Source organism: Bos grunniens, chromosome 12 (genome assembly GCF_055505025.1).
Source record: "Bos grunniens cultivar Pamir isolate PY7600 chromosome 12, Bosgru_T2T1.0, whole genome shotgun sequence".
Classification (NCBI taxonomy): domain Eukaryota; kingdom Metazoa; phylum Chordata; class Mammalia; order Artiodactyla; family Bovidae; genus Bos; species Bos grunniens.
The window spans coordinates 46,552,501-46,569,252 of record NC_141176.1 but is presented as its reverse complement, the minus strand read 5'-3'; the positions used below and the strand labels follow the sequence as shown (position 1 = coordinate 46,569,252).

General features: G+C 37.1%; 1 protein-coding gene across 5 annotated transcripts in view; it reads left to right on the top strand.

The window, feature by feature from the left end:
* DACH1 (dachshund family transcription factor 1) overlaps positions 1–16,752 on the top strand; it is a 478,746-nt gene that overhangs the window by 249,462 nt on the left and 212,532 nt on the right. For all 5 annotated transcript variants that reach the window (XM_086328516.1, XM_086328514.1, XM_086328518.1 and 2 more), the window contains exon 3: positions 11,156–11,317. In XM_086328516.1, the coding sequence (XP_086184642.1) occupies positions 11,156–11,317 (162 nt within the window). The remainder of the gene's footprint in view (positions 1–11,155; positions 11,318–16,752) is intronic.

Genomic DNA, 16,752 nt, shown 5'->3' with positions numbered 1-16,752 from the left:
TATTTCAATCATAATTTCCATTTAATAGAAAGTATTGGGAAATAAAATAACTGTGAAAATTAGTTTCAGTTTTTTAGACAGCTGGCATTTAAATAAGGATAGGAAGAAGACAGAGTGGAAAAAAGGTACTGGTGTTTTCAAGTTGCTATATTGAGCCAAGAGTTCTTCTAAGACTTGGAGTGATTTCAATTGAGTTGTAATTCAGACTCATACGGAGCTTACAATGCACCTTCAATAGAATTTTGCAAAAAGTCTATAGGACCTGTCAGGAGCAGAAAGATTACTTCACAGTAATGACTGTTAAAATGAGCTATGCTTTTTGATGTTTTACTTTCTGAATCAAATTGTTGGACAAGATTAATTGCACACAGCAAGAATTTTAAATGAATGACTATGTAAAGCATTAAGTATCTCTGTATGCCACTTGGGGGAGAAAAACCTAGAAGGCTTAAATGAATAAATGAATTTAATGCACAAAATGCCTGGGCTAATTTTAAAATTCCTTTACTAACATCTTATTGAAAATAGAAACCCACTTTATTCATCTGTCTTGGTTATATTGCTCTGGTTGAGGTAATTTAATATTCTTGCTTTCTCTAATCTTCTAATTCAACAGAAGTAAACAATAGGTTTCATAAATTAAAAATACACTCTTCTGAACATGCTTATAAGATTAAAAAAAAAAACAAGGTTGTAAACATTTATGACGGAAACAAACTAGATTGTTCAAATACTGCCATGATGTATCATGTATATCAATATGGCACTGATATCAGTTAGAATGCAAACAAGGTTTTAAATGATGTGCCCCTTCATTTCAGCTGGAGAATCCGCTTCACACCATCTGCCTATCAGATGGTTAGGAACCAGGACTGCGTATTAATGCCACATGTTCGATTTTCCTCCTTCTTGTAATGGTTAGATTCATATTGCTAATAGCTGTGCATGAGCACTGTCGATGAAATTTCTGTGACGGTGGAGTGATGAGATATTTATAAGCCGCCTGTCTCCCTGAATAATCAGTAGGAAGAATGCCAGACATAAATAACTTATTAATTCCAGAATATTAATAATAACTACTATTGGCTAGAAATGAGTGCATGTTAAAGTGTTTTTTTCTAAGTTTGGGTAATGTGACAGACTCATAAAAAGTCTATCATATGGAAACTTTGAATGCTTACTATCTCTTGCTTATAACTAATTTTATTTAGCCATTAAGTCTTGGAAAATACATTTTATATGGAATGTGATGTAAAAGTAGACAACATATCAAACATTTGGAAGTCATCTTGTTGTCTTTGAAACCAAAGATCAAAGATTAGACCTTTCAAGTTAATGAGCAAACAAACAGATCAGAGAAAGAATTTGACAGCAATATGTCTCTTTTATTGATATTTATAATCTATAGTTGTAATCTACTCTTTATAACTAAGGATATTAACTTATTTGAAATAAATAGAATGGGGGTACTTTTCCCTTTTTAGAGAGAGCAGTCAGGATTGTATAACAGTATTTGAAGTATTTGAAAGCTCTTGATAAAAGTTGAGAGCAAAACGAAAATGCTATCTTTGCAAGGAAAAGGCTCTTAAGCAACAGTAATGCCTACTTCTCTTCCAAATGATAAACCCAAGGATTGGATTTTGGATATTGAATTTGAAGTAGCAAAGGCTTTGTATCAATATAGCACAGAGTGGAAAGTTAATGATTTTATGATAACTTTGATCGACAGAGACTACTAAGTCAAAAGATTGGATAGAAGCATGATTTTCAGGTGTCCGTTTGCCAAATGGCTAGATTCTAACCCTACAGCTTTGGATAGCTTTTGTCATATTTGCATTTTTGTGAATAATTGAACAAATGTAAAACTAAATAAAGGTGTGCTGGATTTTATGGGTTACTTGAAAATATTTACTACCATTTGCAGAGGGTTTAGCTGTTGTGTGCACTATTTTACCTTTATTCCCCATAACACTACTGATCGGAACTGGTATCTCTTAAAGATAGGAATTTTGAAGGTTTAGGAATTATATAACTTACTGCATTATTTCATAAAAATGTTGTCCAAAGTTTGTACGACTCTTTAAAGTGTTTCTTTCAGCCACCATATATTTATTCTTTCTATGATAGTGAGTGTAGATAAATAGTAATCCCCATGTCAGTCACTTTTTCAAAAAGAACTCTAAAAGATTTTAATGGTGCATCAAAAAATAAAAGTATTATGAAAAGAAACCTATAAGCCAAGATAAAAAGAAAAATCTAACCATAGCTAGTTAAAAGATAATATAGAATTTGCTCTGAAGGAGTAAACAGAATGGAGCCCACAGTAATGAGTTTGTAGTGTAATTCAAACGCTAATATGACAAGCTGTATTTCCAAATGCTGTGTAAAAATATGCTCATTCTTTTGTAAGTGAAAGTTTATAAAGATCAGATAGAAAAAAAAAACCTGAATATCTCTTCATGCTCTAAGGCCTATGGATTTTAACTGAAGTTTGATTAAAAGTCCCTTTTCTGAGGGCCAATATAAGGTCTAGGAATTACACAATGTATTCATGACTTATTATCCTTTCTCTGAAGGAAGACTTTAAAAAAACAAACAAACAAACTGTCTTTCAATACATTATTTTATTAGTGACAGAATTTTAGGCATACATTAAAGTCTCCCAATTGATGATGATAAAATAGGGTTTAAGTATTTTAAAATAAAATAAATCTATACTATATTTGACTACGAGATAAGAAAGTCTTCCTCAGTGACCAATGCAAAGAAATAGAGGAAAACAACAGAATGGGAAAGACTAGAGATCTCTTCAAGAAAATTAGAGATACCAAGGGAACATTTCATGCAAAGATGGGCTCAATAAAGGACAGAAATGGTATGGACCTAACAGAAGCAGAAGATATTAAGAAGAGATGGCAAGAATATACAGAAGAACTGTACAAAAAAGATCTTCATGACCAAGATAATCACAATGGTGTGATCACTCACCTAGAAATCCTGGTGTGTGAAGTCAAGTGGGCCTTAGAAAGCATCACTATGAACAAAGCTAGTGAAGGTGATGGAATTCCAGTTGAGCTCTTTCAAATCCTGAAAGATGATGCTGTGAAAGTGCTGCACTCAATATGCCAGCAAATTTGGAAAACTCAGCAGTGGCCACAGGACTGGAAAAGGTCAGTTTTCATTCCAATCCCAAAGAAAGGCAATGCCAAAGAATGCTCAAACTACTGCACAATTGCACTCATCTCACACGCTAGTAAAGTAATGCTCAAAATTCTCCAAGCCAGTCTTCAGCAATATGTGAACCGTGAACTTCCTGATGTTCAAGCTGGTTATAGAAAAGGCAGAGGAACCAGAGATCAAATTGCCAACATCCGCTGGATCATGGAAAAAGCAAGAGAGTTCCAGAAAAACATCTATTTCTGCTTTCTTGACTATGCCAAAGCCTTTGACTGTGTGGATCACAATAAACTGTGGAAAATTCTGAAAGAGATGGGAATACCAGATCACCTGACCTGCCTCTTGAGAAACCTATATGCAGGTCAGGAAGCAACAGTTAGAACCGGATGGACATGGAACAACAGACTGGTTCCAAATAGGAAAAGGAGTATGTCAAGGCTGTATATTGTCACCCTGCTTATTTAACTTATATGCAGAGTACATCATGAGAAACGCTGGACTGGAAGAAGCACAAGCTGGAATCAAGATTGCCTGGAGAAATATCAATAACCTCAATGCAGATGACACCACCCTTATGGTAGAAAGTGAAGAGGAACTCAAAAGCCTCTTGATGAAAGTGAAAGAGGAGAGTGAGCAAGTTGGCTTAAAGCTCAACATTCAGAAAACGAAGATCATGGCATCCGGTCCATCACTTCATGGGAAATAGATGGGGAAACAGTGGAAACAGTGTCAAACTTTTATTTTTTGGGGCTCCAAAATCACTGCAGATGGTGACTGCAGCCATGAAATTAAAAGACGCTTACTCCTTGGAAGAAAAGTTATGACCAACCTAGATAGCATATTGAAAAGCAGAGACATTACTTTGCCAACAAAGGTCCATCTAGTCAAGGCTATGGTTTTTCCTGTGGTCATGTATGGATGTAAGAGTTGGACTGTGAAGAAAGCTGAGCGCCAAAGAATTGATGCTTTTGAACTGTGGTGTTGGGGAAGACTCTTGAGAGTCCCTTGGACTGCAAGGAGATCCAACCAGTCCATTCTGAAGGAGATCAGCCCTGGGATTTCTTTGGAAGGAATTAGGCTAAGGCTGAAACTCCAGTACTTTGGCCACCTCATGCAAAGAGTTTACTCATTGGAAGACTCTGATGCTGGGAGGCATTGCGGGCAGGGGGAAAAGGGGACGACAGAGGATGAGATGGCTGGATGGCATCACTGACTCGATGGATGTGAGTTTGAGTGAACTCTGGGAGATGGTGATGGACGGAGAGGCCTGGCATGCTGCGATTCATGGAGTCACAAAGAGTCGGACACGACTAAGCGACTGAACTGACTGAACTGATATTTGACTACATGGTTTAGTGCATGTTTTGATCTTTATGTGTAAAATACTATTATTGTTCTTGGGGCATATAAAAAAGAAAATTTCAGGAAGTAAAATAGATGATTTAATCTTTCCTTAGTGGGAGAGATTCTTTATTCATTTATTTGTTTCTTCACTGTGCACCTGCGCACTCGCGGGCACACACACACACACACACGCACACTGTGTGTGTGTTATATATACACATAACTTTCCCCCAATGAGAGAAATAAATCTGATAAAAAATCTATGTAATTGAAGAATCAGAAGAAGTTACTCAAGCTCTTTGGTTAACAGTTACTGTATATACCAAATAGATTTGTCAATTTAAGTTGTTGGTTGACTTAATCACACACACGACTACTGTATTTATATCACACGGAAGTGCAGCATTACCTGGCTGGCCTCTTTGCTTCTGCTGTGCTCAGCTACAGGCATAGAAGACTCAATTTTCCAAAGTCTGAACCTACAGTTCTGAGTCTGAGTCTACAGCAGTGTGTCTCAGATCCTGAGGATTGAGTCATCCTAATTTTGTTTTGTAACAAGTTTCCTTGTTGATTCTGAACTGTACTCACTTTCAAAAACTACTACCAGGCTAATAAGCTTTTATTGTAAAATGCAGCCACACTTTAATATGGTATACTATTGTCATCAAATAATCTAAGGGCAGAGAATCAACCTGTTGAAAGATAAAATTACAGATTTTTCAGTCCATCTCTCAGAAATGAAAAGTGAAAGTCTCTCAGTTATGTCTGACTCTTTGCAACCCCATGGACTATACAATCCTCCCAACCAAGGGATCAAACCCAGGTCTCCCATTGCAGGTGGATTCTTTACCAACCGAGCCACAAGGGAAGCCCAAGTATACTGGAGTGGGTAGCCTCTCCCTTCTCCATGGGATCTTCCTGACCCAGGAATGGAACCGGGGTCTCCAGCATTGAAGGCAGATTCTTTACCAACTGAGCTATGAGGGAAGCCCATCTAAGAGATAGATTCTGTGAATATGGCCCCAGCGATGACAATCTTCCACTTTACCATGCTCTGCAGCTGGATTTGATATAGATTATCACGTCGAGAAACTGGATTACCTAGTTCTTAGGGGAAAAAATGACTTGTTTTGTCTGGAAAAAGTTAAAAGCAGTCATAAATTCGCTGTTTCAAGGTGGGATATTGAAGGAGAATATCATGAAATCTGAATATGAGGCAAGTGGAAAGAGTTCTAAGTAGGAAAAGCTTACACAGGGAGAAAAAGTATGTGGTAGATGTTTTATTACCAGTGTTTACACAAGCAGACCATTCTTTTTAAAATTACTTCATATTGGATAGAGGGCTTCCCTGGTGGCTCAGAGGTTAAAGCATCTCCCTGCAATGCGGGAGACCCGAGTTGGATCCCTGGGTTGGGAAGATCCCCTGGAGAAGGAAATGGCAACCTACTCCAGTATTCTTGCCTGAAGAATCCCGTGGATGGAGGAGCCTGGTGGGCTACAGTCCATGGGGTCGCAAAGAGTCGGACACGACTGAGCAACTTCACTTCACTTCACTTCACTTCATAGATGATTTACAATGTTTTGTTAGCTTCAGGTATACAGCAAAGTGATTCAGTTATATACATATATAAGCACATTTATGCTTTTCCATATTCCTTCCCATTATAAGGTATTATAAGATGTTGAATATACTTCTCTGTGTTATATGCTAGTCTTTGTTGTTTTTCTGTTTTATATATAGTACTATGTATCCATTAATTCCAAACTCCTAGTTTATCCTTCCCCCGAAGTTTCTCCTTTGTTCACCATAGTTTGTGTTCTAAGTCTGTGAAACTGTTTTGTAAATAAGTTCATTTGTATCATTTTTTATTTCCACATATAAGTGACATCATATGATATTTGTCTTTGCCTGATTTACTTCATTTCGTGTGATAATCTCTGGGTCCATGCATGTCGCACCAGCAAACCATTCTTGATTACATTGGAAGAGTTTTAACACTGTGTTCTCTATGAAACATAGACAAGACACTGGAGCATTTTTGTAAATTTGTTAAACTGTTCTTTCAAAGGCAGCTTCAATAGGGAACAAAATATACAATGGGGGCTCTTTCTAAAGTGAGTGTCTATATTCTAAAGTAAGATTTTACTAGAGGCAGCAAGCCAGAGAGGATTTGAGAATTACATTAATGATTTGAAAGGGCTATGACAAGGCCAACAGAAAGTGCAATAAATGCAGAAGTGAAGGTGAGACTTTTGTAATTGTCTCCAGCAATGGAGAGTAAATGCTTATTATTAAGTTAATGAGATTTGCTACTGTTAGTATATTTTTATTGACTGCAATATATATAAAGTGTTTTTAATGGCATACATTGATATTGTCAAAGTGAAAGTCGCTTAGTTGTGTCCGACTGTTTGTGACCCCATGGACTGTATTGTCGATGGAATTCTCCAGGCCAGAATACTGGAGTGGGTAACTGTTTCCTTCTCCAGGGGATTTTCCCAACCCAGGAATCAAACCCAGTTCTCCCACATTGCAGGTGGATTATTTACAAGCTGAGGGACCAGGGAATTCCAAGAATACTGAAGTGGGTAGCCTATCCCTTCTCCAGCAGATCCTCCTGATCACGAATCAAGCCGGGGTCTTCTGCATTGCAGGTGGATTCTTTACCAGTTGAGCTACCAGGGAAGCCCGATATTGTCAAAATAATGCCCATATTTCTCTTGTGGCTTTTCAGGTAATCCAATTTCAGAAGCATTTTTTTCATTCAGATACAAATTGTGCCAGGCTTTGGCTTCAGTGTTTGAGATAATTATATTAAGAATGTTTTTCTGTCCTTTTGGTGTTATAACCTAGTTAGAGGAGTCAGCCCTAACTAACCCCCCAAGCAACATCCCTCTCCCCACTTTCCCCCTCAAAAAAAAAAAAACAATTTAAGGGAGTGAGTTTGTGTTCTCAGATTTCACATTAATATAACCCAAGGAGCAGTAAATTCAACTCAAATATACAACTCAAAACCAGAATCTCTGATGATAAAACTCAGCTCTTTGTATGGTTTTAAAGCTCTGTGAGTGATTCTAATGCACAGAGAAGACAAATTCTCATTCAACAGAGCTGAGAACACAAGCTCTACTCTTGTGGAGTAGGGTGGGGAAAGTCAGCTCTTTAAAATAAGCAAGACTTAGATTGATTCTTAAAGTGTTGGAGCTCTTTCCTAGGTAGATTGAGGAGTAAGAATCTTAAGCCTGTTTCCACTGAAAAAAGAAAAGTGAAATGAAAATGTTAGTCACTCAGTCGTGTTCAACTCTTTGTAAGGCTGTAGACTGTAGCCTGCCAGGCTCCTCTGTATATGAGATTCTCCAGGCAAGAATACTAGTGTGGTTAGCCATTTCCTTCTCCAGGAGATCTTCATGACTCGGGGATTGAACTCAGGTCTCCACATTGTAGGCATATACTTACTGTCTGAACCACTAAGGAAGCTGATTAAAGAGTCAGGATCCTGAGCCTGCTCCCTGTGGAGCATCATATTTAAGCCATCACATGGCTTGCAGGGACAGGTCTGGGGTATGGAACTGGACAGCTTTTCTAGAAAGTTTGAACACCATGTGCAGAGTCTAATTTGAAAGAGGAAATGTTTGTTAGAAGACGCGAAAGATGTCTATGTTTCTGAAGACAGAAAGCAAAAGGAACCTGGTGGAAAGATAATGCCACACAGAGAAGCAGAGGACTGAGCACACAGGGCCCTGACAGACACATGAAGCACCCAACTTGCTCCTCAGAGCAGGCATTGAATGTCAGGATTGGATTTTCATTTTCGTAAGGTTTTGTTGACTGCTGCATGAATCATAAGAGACTGAAAGTAGAGAAAGTAAAAGCTGTTAAAAATAATTACAATACTCCATGGAAGAAAAAGCGACAATTTGTACTAGGGGGAGCCAATAGAGATGGAGAAAATTGGCTGAATTCGAAAGTTATTAAAGAATTAAATTTGAGGACCCATCAAACATCAAGGTGAGTTAGTAGAACTAAAATCAGCAACTGTTGTAAATGTAATAGCTTTCTTCTTGTCATCATGAAACCATACTGAAAATAGAATATTTTAAAAGTATTATAGTTAAGTTATAGCATGTATGTGTATCATACACACAACTATCTGTTGGAATTTATATTAGAAATGTAAACCTGGGGAGAAAAATGTCAAGTGGAGAAATAGAAGTGTATCATAAGTACTCTTTTCATACTAAAATTATTGAAAGCATTTTTAAAAGTCAAGGGTTAATGCAGGCAGATAAGGAGAATTAGGCTTCTAGCTGAGGGGGATGTGGTCAGCTCATCATATCCTGCAGGACTCATAGCTAAGACTGGGCTTGACTTCTTAAAGTAAAAACTAGCACACAAGGCCCGCCTAATTTTTACTAAACATAATGTGGCATTCTTCACACAGTTTATATTATTTAATCCTTCTATTATCCCTTTGTGAATAGGATGACTTCACAGATGAAGAAAACATACTTAAGAAGATTTTTATAGCTTATGTAAGGCCATATCATGCATAGTTATGTTTCATGCTACTGAGCTTGATTCAGAACTATCCAATAATAAGACTCATATCTCAAGTTGTAGGTGTTCTTTTTTACTTGCATACTATGGAACAAGATTTACCTGCTGCATAAATCAAAGATAAAGATGTGTCATAAATTGGAGATGGGACAACACCAGGCAATAAAGGGAAAGGACAAGTGGGATGTTCACACTGGTGACAAGGCGAATTGAGGAAGAGAGATTTTCTGGGAAACACAAACAGAATTTTAAGAGAACAGGAAAGAAAATGTTCTGAAACATCTTTGAAGGAAATGAGTAACTGGGGAGTAAATTCAATCATAGGAAGAGGAGAGAATCAGTTCAAGTTGGGACTTAAATGGCAATAAGTGTTCAGTTCAGACCCAGATGAATTCTTTTAGTTCAGACCAGTGCCTTTTTAGGGGGTGATTATCAGTTTGTCATGCAAAGATCCGGTCTGAAAGTTTTGTTGCATTGGGGTGAAAGTTGTCAGGGTGTTTTTGGTCAGATCTGAGGGAAAGGTGAGGTCTTCCCCTAACCTCTAAAATAAAGCAGAGGTTTCTAGGGGAAAACAAAAACAAAACTTTCTTTAATTCCTGAGGCAGTAACTTATTTGCTGTAGTAAGTAGAAGTGATTAGTGGGGAGGAAAAGAAGGAGAGAGGTGTTCAGTCTCTAATCCACCAGCTGCGAGTGGAAATAAATCATACAGATAAATTCAGAGCGGGCTGAAGCACTGAAGCCAGCTCTGAAGCAGCCATAGCAAAAAGTATGAGGGCAGTGGGAGGGTATATCCTTTCACAGACGTCAAAGTTCTAAAGTTAAGAGAAATCATTCATGTAGTGCTCAGACATGTCCAACTCTTTGTGACCCCATGGACTGTAGCCTGCTAGGCTTCTCTGTCCATGGGATTCTCCAGACAAAAATACCAGAGTGGATTGCCATGCCCTCCTCCAAGGGATCTTCCTGACCCTGGAATTGAACCTGGGTGTCCTGCATTGCAGGCAGATTATTTACCATCTAAGCTACCAGGGGAATGTGAAGAATGTCAGGATGAAGTGATTTGACTTAGAAGTTCACACTGCTCTGAAACCTCTGCTGGATACCTGGTGCCTGTACCTAAAGCTGACACTTCTCTTTCTGCTCTTCCATATTGGTCTTACTGTTATTTCTAATTTCATGATCACTCCTTTAAAAAAAAAAGTTTATTTATTTATTTGGCTTCATCAGGTCTTGTGGTACGTGGGCTCTTTCATTGTGGTGCGCAGGCACAGTAGCTTCCGAGTGTGGGCTCCAGAGCGTGAAGGCTCAGTAGTTGTGGCACATGGGCTGAGTTGCTCCATAGTATGTGGGATCTTAGTTCCTTGACTAGGGATTGAACCAGTGTCCCCTGCATTGCAAGCAGATTCTTAACCACTGGACCACCAGGGAAATCCCCTCACGATCACTCTTACCTGTCGTTTTCTTAGTGAACAGAGACAAACTGTTTGGATAAATACCATGGCATAGTGATTAGAAGGGTGGACTCTGGGACTAGAATACTGGAGAATGAGAAGTAGAGTCGTCTGGGACATTTGATGGTCTGTGGGAAAGTGCAGGCTTGAAGACACAGAGCACATGTGGGCCTTGGGGCCAAGTTCAACACAGGGGGAGTGAGGCATGAGACAGGGAGATTTAGGGTGATTAGCTAGCTTTCCAGGTCTAGTGAAAAGCTTGGTGAATTGTTAAGCAGGTTATATTTTTACCCTCATTAGGCAGCTGGACAGCATTGGAAGCAGGCGGGGAATGACATATTCAGATGGAGTTGTTTGAGAGAGAATTCTGGCCTTATTTCTACTATTATCCTTCTACGTACGAATTATGCTTCTGCTAATACGGATGTGGGAGTTTGGAGAGCATTCTGTCCATTCTATCAATGTTCTTTCATTGGTTCATTGGGAATGAATATACGATATGAGAGTATTACATAAAGGAATCAGATACTCCAATATGTTTGTATATGTGTTGTATAAAGTACACGAACTCTTATGTGAAAAATCAGAATGTGCATTACCTCATTTTTAATTTATTCTTTAAAGGTTTGACAGCAGCAGCTGCAGCAGCTGCCGCTGCTACCAATGCAGCTATCGCCGAAGCAATGAAGGTGAAAAAAATCAAATTAGAAGCTATGAGCAACTATCACGCCAGTAATAACCAACATGGAGCAGATTCTGAAAATGGGGACATGAATTCAAGTGTTGGTAAGTTTTCTGTTCAGTGAAACCTAACTGTAATCATTTTGTTACTAAGTGACTTTCTTTTACAGAACCCAGCTATTGGCTACCCATTCAAGAAGTTGTTCCTTTTAGCTTTGAAGATAGTGTTTCTTTTGAAGAAGCCAATTAGCCTAACAACATGTATTCTAAATAAATAATTGAGAACATTATTTTTAAATGTTACTATATGATTTTAGTTAACACATTTCGTAATACAAATAAGCTTTATTAGTTAGAATTTTGAAATAATTGATAATACATGAGGTGACAGAAGAACATTTACAAACAAAGCCACAGACTTCTAACTTGTAATTCGTTGGTTACCGAAGAAGAACGTGCCTTAGCAGCAAAATGTAAACTTTACCTTCTCATGTGCTGGCTGCCAAGAGTAAAAATTATGCTGATGATTCATTCTTTCTGTATACAACCGTTATCAATTTCTCATATTTAAACTATGTCACTTCAATTTCTTAATTTGATCTTTTTTGTTCTTGAGGTGTGGAGAAAAGTAAGATTAATAGTCACTGTTTAAAATAAAAGGAACAACTTTATCTTTGCAGAATTCTTTTGGGTAATTCATTTTGTCAGCCAACTTCAAGTGAGGGCCACATTTTTATTGATGATATCTTTTGTATCTCTGTTTTTGAGATACAACATTTTATCCCCACCAAATTATTTTTCTTTAAAATATAGAAATCATGCTCAAAATTTAATGTAACAGGAGAAATTTGGATGCTACAAGATGTATACAAGAGACTATATCCAGCATATATGTTCATGAGGGAGGCAATAAGTTTGGCAGTTCAATTAGATTTTCTTTTCTATGCTGCGTTTTAACAGATTATCTCTTTAATAATCAGTATCTGCTTGCTTTCAGTTCCTTGACATATAGGTGTAGGTGTAGGAAGGAATGCTGTGGATTTCAGTGATAATCATTTTCACAACAATTCATGAGATCATGTGCTAGATATGAGTAACATAGTAAGAAGTAATTTTAAAACACATACACAAATACCATGGCTTTAGTGATGCCAAAGTGGAGTGTACAAAAGAGAAAAAAGATAACTTTTTCATCAGAACTAGGGAAGAGAAAGAGCAGTGTTAATGGCTTTGATTTGAGAGCAGGATAAAGAAGGTGGTAGCAATTCTTAGAAGGATGGAAAGATGTGTAAAAAAGCCAAAGAATGGCACAAAAATTGAAAAGAACTAAAGGAAACATCAACGTTCACATTTATGGTGCTTCTATTAAGAAGACAGAGGGCAGTGGATTGTTTAGGTTATAGTTTACACACTTCAATTTAAACTTCTAAAAGTTAAAAACTATTGAAGTGAAATGAAAGAATTGTAATTGTCTTTTTAAAACTATTGATTGCACACAGTTGTAACATAATGGTCTTACTTTGATAAAATAGAGCAAAATTGGACACTTTTAAAAACAAGTAATTAGCCATTATAAATCATACTTATAATTCCAAAACATAATTTGGATTGTTTTCAAAATTTTAGGAGAGTTAAGACTTCAGTGCGGTTTATTGTTGGTAGTTGGTGTTGTGAGGAGGGATCTTTGAATAAGGCAGTGTAATAACACTTGAACAAAATACATTGAAACTTTATACCTCTGTCAAGTTTCCTGAGCAGCAGAGCAGAAACTGGCTTTGGAGAAACCAATAGGCATAAGATAAAGAGAACATAATTAGGCATTGACATACTCTTAACATTTGATATTATGAAATAACATTTGTTTTCTGATCACCTTGTGCCTCCCATAATCATTTGAATACCTAGACTATCATAATGGCTTAAGCAAGAATCAGTTTAAATTTGTGTTTTATTGGAAGCAATCACTTTTCTTCCATTAAGGTATTTGCTTGCTAGTTTATATCGCTTTTTAGTTTTGACACGCATCATCCAGTTTGAGCCAGAAATGGGTATTTATTTGAATTTTCCTAGAGGGCCTTAATATTTTGAGACTTTGTTAACATTAATGCTACCATTAGTCCCTAAGGCATATAGATCATGTGTGTTATATATATCTATAGCTGTTTGGGGGCAAAATGTTATCATTGTCATTTTTCTTCTATTCTCACATACCACTATCCTCTAAGAATTTTTGATTTATTATTCTTCTGGAGCATACCCCTTGCTCCTTTCTTCTTTACTTGGAGATCAGGGAAACAGAGTTTGGAGCAGGGAGTGGGTAGAGCGGGAGAAGGTACAGGGCAATGGTGAGGGGGAGTTGAGTTTGCAAAGATCAAAGTAGTTGCTTTAAAACAGGCTGCAGTTTTCTCTGCTTCTCAGGACAGTGCCTGCCTCTTGGTAAGTGTCTAATAACTACTACTTATTAAACACTTCTTAACTGCTATGTGACTTTGGAAAATTATGTAAACTTTCTGAGCCTTACATTCCAAATCTGAAAAATGGCATAAAAAATAGTATCTACATCATGAGAATTAAAGGAAAGCATATTTGTCAAGTGTTTATCATTTTATTCATTACAATGTCTGTTTATCACACTTTTGGTCATGTGTAAGGTTGGTTGTGTGGGTATTATTTTTGCTATTGTTACGATTTCTTCCAGCTTGCCCTCCTGAAAACCACCTTCTTCCTCTTTTTACAGCACCAACTCTTTCCTCCTGTCTTCCTATGCTCTCTACTAGGCATTTGTTAAGCTTCATGCCTGTGAGGAAATTTGGGGGCATCTGTGACATCATTTGGATTTTGTTGTGTGTTTGATTTTAGCTTATTCTAGGAACTCAAAAATAATCCTAATAGTCTCAACAGTCACAGGGCACGCAGTCTAATGGGTGACGTGGTTAAGGAAGACAGTCATAACAGGATATGGTGGATCCCCAGGAACATCAGTTAGCAGGAGGCGCTTAGGAAGTGGTATTGAAGCCTATGAATTCCAGGAGGAATCCCAAGAATCTCAGAAGCTTTATATTTCAGGATACAAATGTACTTGCTCTCATGAATCTATCAGCCCTTTGAAGTAGAAAAACCCCTCAGAGAGGTGCTACTTAAATGATGTATTGTACTCTCAGCCCTGCCCAAATCTAGTGGCATTTCTGAAGTCAGTTCAAGTTCTTTTTTTCCCTTGTACTCATCTGGCTCACAAGTTCTGTTAGTTTCAGAGCTCTGTATGTAGAAACACTCTATTTTGCCCCCTCTTGGTCGTAAATAAAATCCTTGTTGCCCTAGAAAATAGATTATTTTTTTTCTTTTGCTTGGTTTGATTTTATTTGGCTTGGTGAGGTGAGGGATGTTTTTATTATAGATGAGTGTCTCTAGTTCTTAATATGAATTGCAACAATTAGCCAGAAAAAAAAGGTGTTTGAAGAAACCTGTGACACTGACAAATAATTATTTTACATCCCAATTTTACTTGGTAACCTTGAGCTCACATCTTTCCAACAGAATGATCACTTTAGGAAGAAGTGAGGACTTTAGGATAGACCCGAGTAAGGCATCGGCAGGCTGAGTAAAATATACGGCCGTGTCGCCATTCTCCCTCATCCACAATCAATTGGATTCTTTTAGTTTAATATTTACTTGCTGAGATGAGATGCTAGTCTGCATGGTGATAAACAGCCTGCTCCTGGCATCTGAAGGTGACCTGTCAGTTCATATGGACAAATCTCCTGCTTACTGAAATGTACAAAATAAATCATTAAAGCAGGCAGGTGCTCATTCCCAGATTTAAATCACCATAGATTTATGATTTGAATTAATGCTTCATTTGGCCATAGAAATAGATGCTGAGACAAATGATATGCACTGGTTGGGGTTTCCATACTGTAGCCATCCTGATATTGATTACTGAGATGTCTTTGCAATCTCTTGTTTATATCAAGTGCTATCTTGTGACAGGTTGGCTGATATAAGCTACATTGCAGATAAGAAGGAAAAATGTCCTGGATTCTTTTTAGTGGCAACACTATCCACAACATACAGACCAGATAAATTGCTATTTTTTTGCTTTAAGGACTGATCTACATAACCATCTTAAAAAATGCTGCTTGGAAATTGGGACTGGGATATTGGAAAGGCAGAATTTAAAACCGGTGAACCCAAGGTCAATTTCATAGTCTCTGTAGCTGTGTTTTATCTACTTATCTTTTTTTTTGGCATCATGCACATTTTTGAGGATACTAAATTAATCACAATCGATTTAATCTAAATAAAGGAAACTTAATTTAACTTCTAGTTTTTAAATGCTATATAAATATTGACATAGTAAGCATCTCTTAATAGTTTCTCTGTTATTTACATACTTGCTAAACCTAATATCTTACTCCCTTAACTAATGACAACAAAGGAAACGACTCTTTTAAATATAAATACATTAAATATTATTTCCAAGTACAAGCGTTTGTGGACTATAATTTACCAAGAGACAGGAAAAGACTGCATTTTTACTTCTCTTAACATTTTATTTAAGGAAAACACTATGTACACAGTTTAAAGAATACAGGAGGATTTAAGAGGGACCTTTGCCACCAGCTAATATCTGACTCATAGAACTGGTAAACAGCTATCAACAATAGTAGATTGCTTGCTTCGTAGGAAATGAGTTCATATCTATTCAAAATGTGATCTCAAAACAGATGTCCCAAGAAAATCTTATTGTTTAAACTATAGTCATAACCCCAAACTGCTGTTATTTCTTTGAGGAAGTGAAGTAATCTTAAGACTTCAGAGTTTCTCCTCTGAACACCATGGAAAGTAGACAAGAATACCCTAATGCAGTGATCCACAAATTGAACATATTTCATATGCCTGAAATGTAGGATTTGTTTGCATTTTCCAAATTTGCAATAGTTAAAAGGATATAGGAGTTTCAAGTAAAAACAAGAATTTTAGTTTGGGATTAAACAGCTGTGTGTGTTCTTCAATGGCATTCCTTACTTCTTACTTCTGTCCACCAACCGACAAACAAAACAATGACCAAAAAAAAAAAAGCTGGGCAGATAAATAATAAAATTATCTTCCCCATATGATCATCCCCTTAACTTTTTTTTGCTAGTCCTGAAGAAATAAAATATTTTACATTGTAGTCATTTCCTTTCTTCTATCTCACGTGTCTATTTGGAAGGCAAAATTAATATTGTGATTTCAGGAAAAAGTCTTGGAGACCTTGAGAAAGCAAATAAAAGGAAACTGAGAACACCGGCCACCAAGCAGAGCTCTGAAGTTGCGCATTGGATTCTCTGCTTTGGCAATGTTAATGAACCTCAAATCCTTCCTATAATTAGATGAGGGAATTGCTTATATTTTCAAACAGATGATGCTGCTATAATGAAACGATTGACAGGGAATTTAAGAGTGTCTACAGTAGTCATTTGGTTTCTGTTATAAAAAAAGTTTAAAAAGAAGATTGGCTTTAGACATAGGTCCTGAGAGAGGTAGTAATTTACATAGCA